General features: G+C 37.7%; 1 protein-coding gene across 3 annotated transcripts in view; it reads right to left on the reverse strand.

Moving 5' to 3' along the window:
* The window catches only part of Ctnna3 (catenin alpha 3), a 1,489,259-nt gene that overhangs the window by 156,591 nt on the left and 1,320,556 nt on the right, over positions 1-12,112 (reverse strand). For all 3 annotated transcript variants that reach the window (XM_037199948.1, XM_037199947.1, XM_028881063.2), the window contains exon 14: positions 11,949-12,041. In XM_037199948.1, coding sequence (XP_037055843.1) covers positions 11,949-12,041 — 93 coding nt within the window. The remainder of the gene's footprint in view (positions 1-11,948; positions 12,042-12,112) is intronic.

Consider the following 12,112-nt stretch of genomic DNA (forward strand, 5'->3'; position numbering starts at 1 on the left):
CTACCCCCTTACTCCTGTCAGAAGGACTGTTATCAAAAAGTTGAAGACATTGTTGGCAGAGGTATGGGGAAACAACCCTTAGGTACTATAAACAGACTGTAAACTAATGAAGTATATAAAAAAGAACAACATGGAGTTTCCTAGGAAATTTAAGAACAGTGTTGATATATCCTATCTTAGTCTCAGCTCTGGAAATTCATCTAAAATAATTAAAATCCATTTGTTCATGAGCCATCTACATTCCCACTTTCACTTATCTATAAGTCCTAAGGTATGGGATCAGGGGTACAGTATCAAATAAATGGCCAAAGAAAATGCAATGTATGTACTTATACAATGGCATGCTATTTAAAAGAAGGAAGCTCTGTCACCTGAAACAAAATTGGCCATAGGCAAACCAAGCTAGTACAGAAATGCCACATAATCTTGATTGAGTGTAAAATCTAAAAGTGGAGCTCTCCCAGAGACATAGGATAGAGTCCTCACTAGAGGCAGGGAGGATCAGTGGTGGGGACTGGGAAGATGTCGATCAAAGAAAACAGAGTTTCAATTAGAAAATAGCAATAGTGTGTGTGTGTGTGTGTGTGTGTGTGTGTGTGTGTGTGTGTGTGTGTTTACAGAGAATGGTTTGCATTTAAATTAAGAACTTCATATTTCAAAATTGTTGAGTAAATCTTTTAAAAGTCAACACAAAAATAATGACTGAGTGGCAGATCTGTTAAACAATTTGAGTTAATCATCCCACTTTGTAAATGAATACATGAAAACATCATATTGTATCCCTGTGTGTAGGAAGAATTACTATTTTCCAATTGAAGAAAGAATGTTGCAGATCTGTGTCTTACACAGCCAGGAATAAGAAGGCACCTGAAGGGTTTGGCAAAGTGGCACAGTAGTTATTATCAATGTTTCCTGGCATAAGTTGTAAGCAGCCATTCATTATTTTAGAGTAGTGTCCTAGCAGTTTAGAATAAGATTGATCAGGCTCATGTAAACTCTTAGGAAGAAAGACCTGCTTGCACTGTAAGACTGGAGACTGGAGCTTTTTTGAAAACAAGACACTGCAAGAGGAAGTTTTCCTTACCACCTGTATTCATTACTTTTCTTGTGGCTGTGGCCAAATGCCTGAAAGGCGCAAAGCTACACAGAGAAACCCTGTCTCGAAAAACCAAAAAAAAAAAAAAAAAAAAAAAAAAAAAGAAACAGGCTTAAAATGGGAAAGGCTATTTTGGTTTACAGGTGAGTTAATAAAGTTTATCATGGGAGTCAAAGCATGTTTGGCAGGAATCTGTTACTTTCTCTCTTCTGTCAGAAGACAAAAAAAAAAAAAAAAAAAAAAAAAAAAAAAAAAAAAAAAGACAGGAAGTGGGACCACTAAATAATCCCAAAGCCTGTGCCAGTTACCCAATTCCTCCAGCAAGACTTCAGCTCCTAAAGGTATTCCATAACCTTCCAAAATAGCAGTACCTGTTGAGCACCAAGTATTCAAACACATGCACCTATGGGGGACATGTCACATCCAAACGGTACGTCGGCCTTTGTAGATCACAAGATACATGTGTAACACACAGCAGCCTAACACCCGAAATGTGAGAGAACTGAGATAAGCATGCTTCCTTGTACTAATAGCTTAATAGATTGAACTCCAAATTCATAAGTCAGAGTACAAACTTCAGTATGAAAAATTCCACACGGACAATGGATGTTATGGCAGGTTGTGAAATGTTTATGTCACTGGTGCATGATTGACAGAGACCATTAGATAGGAAATTTCCCCAAATTCTGGGCCAATGTGGAACCCTACTGAAGAATAAGTATTTACTGATGAGGGGGAAAAGGGTGCTGACGGACTGTGATCCTCAACAGTAGAGAAATGGTGGAGAAGAAGACAAAAGCTTAATAGTAACTGGGTAGCATAAGATGGGTCTGGAGAGAAACGAGAATACGAATATGTGGAGGATAGAAGCAGGCACAGAGTCTAAAACTCCTTCACACGGGGCAATATTGGACTGAATGTAATGGTAACAGCAAAAAAAAATGGCACTCAGATTCAGGTTCATTTTTTTTTAAGTGTGGTGATTGTCTTAGGGTTTTTAATTGCTATGAAGAGAAACCATGACCATGGAAACTCTTAAAAAAACATTTAATTGGGGTGGCTTGCTTACAGTTTGAGAGGTTCAGTCTGTTATCATCATGTTGGGGAGCATGATGTCCTGTAGGCAGACGTGGTGCTGGGACAGTTGCTGAGCGTCTGACATCTTGCTGGCAACAGGAAGTCGACTGGGCAGTATCCTGAGCATAGAAAAATCTCAAAGCCTGGCCCCCACAGTGACACACTTCCTCCAACAAAGCCACACCCACTCCAACAAAGCCACACCTCCTAATAGTGCCCCTTCCTATGAAATTATGTAGGCCAATTACAAAGTACCATAGCAGTAAATATTATATGCCTTTGTAAACATCATGTTTGTTTAAGAGAGAAAATGAGAGGGAAAAATGGAAGCAGGAGTCGATGTCAGAACCTGATGCAAGAATACAATGATAAATGCCAGTACCTGAACTAAGGAGGTGAGCACAACATCCTTAATGCTCCCCTGAGCATGAATGAACTTTCAATAATTCCTCATTGGACTACAGGATTCTCTACCTCCCCTTTTTAGAACATCCACTTTACAACATTTAGGACTGTAAATTATTTCTTTGCTTCTTTAAGAAGCAAATATTTTTAAAAGCTCCTTGCCCATTTTATAGCCTATAAAATGTCTCTTTCTAGAAGGTGGGGACCATCCAATTGAAATCTAGTCAAGCTAGATTCTCTCTTATTTTCCCAGTTTTTCAGGTGAGTAGGAACCTGCCTTCAGAAGGCACATTTCATCATGGAAAGAGAATTCATCATTTAAAAAAAAAAATTAACTATTGCTGGTAGTGAAACTAATTAGCAAAAGTAATGACTTTCAATTCCTATAATTTCATGTCTGAAAATCTTCAGATCATTTGTGTATTTTTTTAAGTACAGTAGAACATGGACTGCATTCTGACTTGGGTTTCCTATCACAATAAACTAGGCCAAAATCTTTCCTGATGCAAGTTCTTAATAGCAGGAATTATGAAAATAATAGATAAGTCTAGAAAAATTTAAGAGAACAGGACAAGCAGAATGCATTTTAAGACAAGTTTTGGAAAGACTACAAAATTACTCTTTGATTTAGAGCTGAATTTGTTGAATTTTTAAAATTCCATAGGACTACATATTTTGAGTAAACTTGTTAGGTATACTGAGGCAATTAACCTTGGAAACAGTGAGTATCACACAGGTCTATGAGCCATCAAAGAGCCACACCTGTGTCAAAGTGTAGGCAGGCTCTATGAGAGAAGATGGCACCAGAACACTGAGGTTTTTTATTAACAAATCTCAGTAGTGCATGAGAATGTCTAGGAAAAATGGAAAAGACTGGAGAACCTTGAAACACAGAACAGAGGTTCGATGGAACCTACCGTTTATAAATATAGAGAAGGGCTTGGTGAAACACGTAAGTCCATAAGTGCTTCCCTTGCAAACATAAGGACCTAAGTTTGATCCTCATAACTCACAAGGAAACTGGTTGGCATAGTGCCCTCTTGAGATCACAACGTTGGGAAAATGGGGACAGCAGGTAGCCAGCCAGCCAAATCTTCTCAGTAAACTCAAGGACAATACTACAGCCTGTCTCTAAAGTTAAAGCTGGATGACATGTGAGGAGGTGACCTATGGAACCTCACATGCATATAACATGCACACACACACACACACACACACACACACACACACATCCACAGACATACAGACACACAAACAAATACACTTACACATGCGTACACAAGAAATTCTAGGAAAAATACAAGTTGTAGAAAAGCAGAGTGATGGACTGAAGGAAATCTGAGATGAAGGACACTCATGATCAGAAAAGTCACAGCCTTCTGTGGAAGGGCTGCTGCATCATGTAATTTTACCCAGGTCTCCTTGCACTGATTTTCATAATAACCCAAGCCAAATTATATCATGAAGCAAGTAATGAGGTCACATCTCTTCATGTGCTATGTGGTAATTCAGTATACATTTATATTGAAAACATATTCTGATAATAAATAGGGCTTATTAAAACCATTCCATTCTTTTTTTTAAGTAAACCATCCATCCGTGGCAGGTTTTTTCATACTCTCATAGTGGAGGACATTCGGCTAACTGCCTGTAGACAAGCAATAATGAGGTAGTTATTGCTATCACCAGCAAGAACTTGCAGTGAACATCGGTAGTTTTTTTTTTTTAACCCACCAAGAATCATTTTAAGATTTGATATGCTCCAATTCATTTGCTGCTGTTGACATTTTGAGGTTGTGCCCAGTAACCTAGGCAACTGTTCTCATTTCTTTCTTAATTTGCTTCTATTTATAGAGCTTATATGGATTCAATGGCCTCAAAGATCTTTCTTTAAAGCAGAGTAGGTATACAAGCTATGATATCCTCCTGGGCGTGGGTAAATATTAAATAAGCTATAAACTCGCAAATAAAGACTGCTACAATTTATATGGTTTGGGAGCCCTTTCAAAAGTGGCAGAACTTCATGCCAAAGATGAACTGACAATGGTTGAAATTAAAAATGTAAGTGCTTCATGTTGTTATTCATGTACACAAACAATTCTAGCAATTAGAGACCACAGCTTCAGGTGCCTTCAATAAACCTCTGGCTTCATTAAATACTACTGAATGAGTCTCCTTTTATCACCCCTCATCTGTAAGCAGTCATGATCTGGTTTAATTGTAGGAGACAGGGCAGACTTTAAGCTTTACTGGCTTTGAAGCTGTGTGGGTGGGGGGAAGTAACTCTGGGCAATCTTGGGCTGGGATGGAGCAAATTAACATTTTTAAATGTTTTCCTTAGAAAACTATCCCTGCAGTGCCAGGATGAAATTTCCTATCTCTTTCTCTTAATCGGTAAATATCATAAAATACTGGAATTCAACTTCTGTGTAACTTTGAGGTGATGGAGAACACCAGCATGAGACTTCCCTGTCTCCGTTGGAACTCTACACTGCTGTGGGATGTTCTGTATGTTAAATGTGTTGCTCTGATTGGTTAGTAAATAAAACACTGATTGGCCAGTAGCCAGGCAGGAAGTATAGGTGGGACAAGGAGAGAGGAGAATTCTGGGAAATGGAAGGCTGAGTCAGAGAGATGCTGGCAGCTACCACCATGAAAAGCAAGATGTAAGGTACCAGTAAGCCACAAGCCACGTGGCAATTTATAGACTAATAGATACGGGCTAATTTAAGATATAAGAACTAGATAACAAGAATCCTGCTGTGGCCATACAGTTTGTAAGCAATATAAGTCTCTGTATGTTTGCTGGGTTGGGTCTGAGAGGCTGCAGGACTGGCAGGTGAGAGAGATTTGTCATGAATTGTGGGCCAAGCAGGACCGGAGAAAACTCCAGCTACACTCCACCACTTTTGTGAGGTTATATATTTGTGAATTCTCCCTTTTTGTAAACGTACCCTTGCAAAGGTGGTTGAGACCTCTGATGAAGACAGAATTCATGGATCATCAAGCTACTTTCCCAGATGACAGGAACAGGTCTCCAATCAATATTGAAAATGCAAAAACAACATTTCTTGGATTATATTCTCTGACTTACTCTAGTGTAAAGAGTTGACTGGTCTCTGTTTTAGCTCCATGTTACCTATGCAAACATATGTGTTCTGGTATCATTGGGAATCACATCAAAGGCAAATTCCTTTTAAACTCTTCAAGTGTCTCCTGATTTTGTTCCCTTCTGAAACAAACAACAAACAAAACAAAACAAAAAACACTTCAAAAGACTTTTGGTAGCAGAGTATCTAGGATGTCAGAAATGTTCAGGGCCATGAAACCAAGTGTCTTGCTGTACTTCCTTAGCTAGGGGATATGTGTTCCAATGGATGCCTGAAGCTATACATGGTATCCAAATTCGTATTTATATATGCTTTTCCTATGCATACACATTATTGTAAGGTTGAATTTATTAATTAATGGATTGTTACCAGGCAACAAAATAGAATACCTGTAGCAATGTGCTCAAATTGTCAGTATTGCAACTTTTGTAACTTTGGACCAGTATGAAGTAAAATAATGATAACTTAAGCACAAGGCTGGAATGGAATGCCATAAAATTGACCTGAGAATTGAGATGACGACATGGTGGCTGATGGAATGGTGGTGTACACAGGATGGATGGGCTGAACAAAGGGTGATTTAACTCCCATGTATGATGGAGTAATAGTGAGCACATATAATTAAAAATATATGAGTGGTTTCTTTCTGGAAATGTCCATTTAAAATTTTTGGCTAGGTTCAGCTGTGGGTCAATGAAACCTCAAGAAGTAAAATTATGGAAGATTATTGAATCTTATAATATCAGAATACCATGAAATAAAAATTGATAGAATATATCCTCTGTGCCAAGAACTGAATTAATTTCTCATATATCTAATTTATTCTTGAAAATTCACACAAAATAGATACTGTTATAATTTTACAAATGAGAAAACTGAGCATCAGAAATAGAATGCTTTCAAAGTCTATTGTTGTAAGTAATATAGCAAAGACTTGAATCTATTCTTATGTGACTCTCAGTACCATACTCTTGACTTCTACTTTGTCAGTATTGAGAGAAGCTGGATCCCTTCTCCCTACATTTCAATCTCTACAATCTTTCAATTCACTTTATTGAGCATCTCTAAATACATAGCTGTACCGAGAGGGTTTGAGAAGCATTCTCTCAGCTGCTCTCTTACTAATGCTGAGACAATTTACTGAGCCTCAGCTGCCCTTGTTGTCCCCATGGCAGAAGATATATCAGGGAACTATATGAGAAATTAGATTTCTCTTCTTTCTATTATTGAAACAAAACAAAAAGTCAGCACAATAAGAGGTCATGTGCAACATAACTGCCTCTCCTCTGTGAGTTCCATGCTGGGAGATTTGAGTTTTACTCCCAACAAAATCCCCTGCCATCCTACTCTAGTTGCCTAAAACTCATTTATCAAGGGGACATAATCTACCACAGGAGACTGAGTGACTGGGCTTTACCAGGTAGATGCTGAATATGAGTCAACAAACCAGTTTTCCCGTTGATGGAAGATCTAGGACTGAAACATTTAGACACTCATAAGACTCAAACAGGTATGATTTTATGACATGATCTTTGGTTTCACAAATAATTTTCCCAGTGGACAGTTGTACTATCACTTCTATCCTGAGTCATCTGCCATAGTAAATGTGCTATTCTAGAAAGTGTGCATGTATGAGACCATAAAACCTGTGATTTTGTCACAATCAACATGACTGGCATAAACTATTTAAATTCCTTGAATCTCATTCTCAACTTTCCAAATTAAGGAGGGAATAATAATAAACACAAAGTCCAAATCTTTTGTTAAAGAGATACAAACTTGGAGATGCTGTATGAACTTCAGTATGTTACTCAGTGCTCAGAACTGCTGTGTTTATAGAAAAATATAACTTAGCATGGATTTAGTTTAACCTTAAGAAAAGTTGGATTCATAAAAGCTTTACTATAATAAGTTTAGGAAGTAAGTCTATAATAAATTTTAACAGAAATCTATTTTCATGCCTCTTTCATTTTGAGACTTTAAGATGAAAAATCGTATGTTATATTTAATTAAAGAATGAACAGAATAAACAATAATCTCTGTGAACAATCTTCTGCAAATCTATTATACAATTAAGCTCCTGTGCCACTGTGGAACTTGTTCAGTAGATATAATCACACTGTTGGTCCAGAGAATTCCCATGCTCAATATTGGGATAATCATGTTTGCTTGGTGCTCCAATTGCCACTTTATAAGGCCTACACTATTGGTCATTTAATATTTGTCTCTCATTGTCTACCGACTCTGAATCGTTATTTTTAGTTATAGACCTTTACAATACCCAATGGCATTTACAGCTGATGACAGCTGTAACAGATGATGCTGAGCTAAAGCTACTAGGAGTGAAACACAGAAAATAAAATGATAATAAATAACTGTCACTCAATGCCTAAGTAGTGTCTGAAATTGGTTCTAGTACATGTCCAATATAACAGAACATGCATAATATAAGAAGAAAAAAATGTTGAGTCCTTCATCATGCAAGGGACAAGAAGGAATCTAGTCATTTGTCTTTGCAGAGACGAGGAAATCAACACAAAGCATGGTATAAGTGTTCAAATGATTCTCAGAAAAATCCATGATGAATTTTATGATATTTTCCCAAAGTACTGGTATTCATGAAATGCATTTAAAAAAACAGTCTAATGGACACAAAAACAAGCAAAAATTCTGAGTGTAATGGAAAGATATGATCCTAAGTTGGACTTAATAAATAGGTCATCCTAGTAGGAACATGGAAGACAATAATGCTAAGGGTGATTTGGATTTTGGTAACCCAGTTCAAGAGATTTCAGAGGGACAAATAATTAGAGATTAGTTGTGTGCTTTTTTGACCAAAACAAAACAATGTAGCTGTTTATTGTCTTTGTACTAAAATTTTACCAGAGGCTAAATTGAAGAATTTTAGATTAATGTCCTTGGCAGATGAGATTTCAAGACAGCCTAGTATTGACTGTGTCATGTGGTTATGGGTATTCCATCTTGTGCAGAGCTACAAAGAAAAAGAACAAGTGAGACAAAGAGAAATACAAACTATACAGTTTGAGGAGAAAAGGAGCACCAGGATATGTAATGCTGGAGCCCAGGCTTGTACTCAAAGAGATGAATAGTTTAAAGAAAAGCCTGATGCTAAATGGACTAAAAGGAGTATTAACCTCAGGGTGAGACCCCACCCAGCTAATCCTGTAATCTGTGAAAGGAAAAGGCCTGAGGTGTTTCTAGGCCTAAACAACAACCAGAAGACGATGTAAATGGAAATCAAGGAGGGAACAAAACCACAACTGGAAACTGATGCAAATAAAAGTCAGGTTCCAGCCCCAGCAAGCAGAACTTGGCAGCCTCCACCACATGGTTCTGGATCTAGAGACAGACTGCAGGAAAGAGGTTGTGGAATCCTTCTCCTTGCTTAAGGAAAGATAATGACTGAGGTCAGATGCATGACAAGGGAGTCCCTACATGAAGGCGCAGAGAAGCTATTGTTTGAAGCTATAAAGGTGAAGCCTGGATTGCATTGGAGAACCCAACATGTTAGAGATGCCAGAGCCATGGGATACCCGCCAAGGAGAGCTGATAACGGGGTATAGAACCAGTCCAAGAAAAAAAAAAGTGTGTTGCACTCAGCAAAGCTAGATGGAGTGGGAGATTTGAACAATGCTTTGACATTACAGTAGGAGAGGCAGAATTTGGAGTTTGCCCTGCTTTTTTTTTGGTCTTGCTTTGGTCCAGTTTTCTTCACTATGCCCCTTTCAGCTCTTTTAGAATACTAATGTATATTCTGTGCCATTGTATGTTGGAAGTGTGTGATTTGCTTTTTGTTATTACTTTTCAGGGGGTTAGAGGTAAAAGATAGCCTTTAGTCATAGAAGAGACTTTGGATTTTGAACTTTTAAACAGTGTTGAGATTGTGAAAGATTATGGGGACTTTTGAAGTTTGATTCAATGCAGTTTGAGTTATGATATGTCTATAAACCTAAGGGGGTCAGGGAGTAGAATGTGGTTTGAATGAGAATGGCTCCCCTAGGCTCATAAATTTGAATGCTTGGTCACCAGTGAGTGGGACTGTTTGAGAAGAATTAGAAGGGTTAGTAGGTGTGATCTTATTAGAGGAAGTGTGTCACTGGGGTTGGGCTTTGATGCCTCAAAAGATCATGCCTGGCTCCGTCTCTCACTCTCTTCCTCTTGCCTGTAGATCAGGAGGATGTAAAGCTCTCAACTACTGCTCGAGCACCATGCCTGACTTCTTCCTGCCAGAATGGTCATGGACTAATCCTCTGAAACTGTGATCAAGCCCCCAATTAAATGCTTTCCTCTATAAAAGTTCCCTTAGTTATAATTTCTTTTCACAGCAATCAAACAATAACTAAGACAGTTATGTAAGTTTATGCCTCCTTGATTTTAGTTAAGCTGAGATGCTAATATCAAAATATTACAAAGTCAATATGAGATTTAAGTAAAGTGAATGCAAAATTACTATTTCTTGTACCCAAACACCCACCAAAGCAGAACATAGCAATATAAGGTAGTTGATTGGGGGACTAGATTATGGCAACCATCCCAGCAGCTGAAGGAGAATAAGTCAGGAAAGAAATGAGAGCTGATAGACCCAAAGAAATATTACCAAGCTATACATTGCTACAGACTTTTAAGGTCAGTTCCAAAGGGGAGCCATTGGACTATACTTAAGAATATCCAGTGTGTTAGTGAAGAGTGAATTGGAAGAATGTTAATACCTAACACAAAGGGTTGGAAGTAGAGATATATGATTCACAATGATTAAGCATTTTCCAAAGGAATTCCTCATCATAATTATAGGTAAGGCTCAGGGAAAGACAGGAAGAATATGAGTCATTTGGAATATACAAAGTGGAAAGCTAAAGCAACAGAGGTATTAGGTGAAATATAATTTTGCTTCCAGTAGATCTGATGGTCAGTGCTCTGTCTTGTTACTGTTTGCAGTGAGGTAATCACACAGATTTACTGAAGAGAAACTAGATTGTTATGGGACTATATACAGATGGAAGAAAATCCACAATCCAGGGAAATTTCTAGATGATCTTAAAATTATAAGCAGTGCTAACATTCCTATGAAAGACCTATGAGAGATCCAGGAAGAAGATCAACAGGGTCATCTACATGGCTAGTAACCAGGACAAATAGAAATAAGGTAAGATTTACCTTTTCATTATACAGCTTTAAGGCTTATAAAACACTTTACTATGTGACATCTTATTTGGAGTTACTAAGGAAATATGAAAATATCTGATCTAATCCTCGTTTTCTAGATGAAGAAATACGAAGTGTCTTTATGTTAAGGGTCTAAACCAAGAATTCATTGTCTACTTGTATAAAGCCTGAATATAAAAACAGTCATTTTTATCCAAATGCAAAATATTCCCTTTGTTTTAAATGAAATTCCTTATAGCAGTGACTTGTCAGCCTTGAGACCTACCTTGATTTCAGTCACACAAATATACTCCCCCAGCGACTAGAGCAGAGTTTATCTTCAGCAAAATATACATTTCTTCTTCTATTGCTACTTTTATGACTCCACCCCCTAACAATGATAGCAGCTAGATGTGAAGAAAATAACAGCTAGATACTATGTGTTCTAGACAGTTCCTAGCATAAATTAACTTCAAGAGGATTGACAACCCAAGTAGCAGCAGAAATCTGAATCTCAAGATGGAGTCTCTACCCTGTATATTATCAACTACTTTCTGACTATATAAGAATAGTATCTATTTTCAGAACAATTTATACTCAGATGAAAGAGAAACATGGACTATTCTTACTACAAAATTTAGAGAAAAATAACTTCGTGTGTGCGTGTGTGTGTGTGTGTGTGTGTGTGTGTGTGTGTGTGTTTTGAGGGAGGCACAAAAGAAAGCACTAAAGACAAGAAGAAAAGTCCCTATTACTGATTCAATAGGAGATTTTGTTTCCTTTTATTTCAGAGTATATTTACAAAATCCTGGATCCTATTCTCTACACTAAACAAACATGCATACATTTTCACTTTCATGTTCATAAGATTTTTATATAATCAAAAGCAGTTTGGAATAATCACTTACCAGACATCAGAGCCCTCACTCTGATTTCTCAAAACAAAATATTTTCTTAGCTTGCTATACCCATAGTCTGAGCCTTCCTTTCTGTGCTTCGGAAAGTCAGATCCAGACCCAAGTGTCTCAATATGAGAGGCTTTCTGGATTAACAGGGACTACACCCAGCCCAAAGTTGTTCTTCTGCAGATGACTTACTCGGTCAGTTTTCCCTTCTGTCTGAATGCTGGCGTGACTCCGGACCTCATGATCTTCTTCAAGGTCAGAAACATCCTCCAGTTCTTCTGGAGTCTGTGAAAAGAAAGCAAAGCAAAGCTGATGAGCCTATAAAATGTTACCATCACTTTGAAGAGTCTGTGGGA

This window comes from Peromyscus leucopus, chromosome 16_21 (assembly GCF_004664715.2).
Source record: "Peromyscus leucopus breed LL Stock chromosome 16_21, UCI_PerLeu_2.1, whole genome shotgun sequence".
Lineage (NCBI taxonomy): Eukaryota > Metazoa > Chordata > Mammalia > Rodentia > Cricetidae > Peromyscus > Peromyscus leucopus.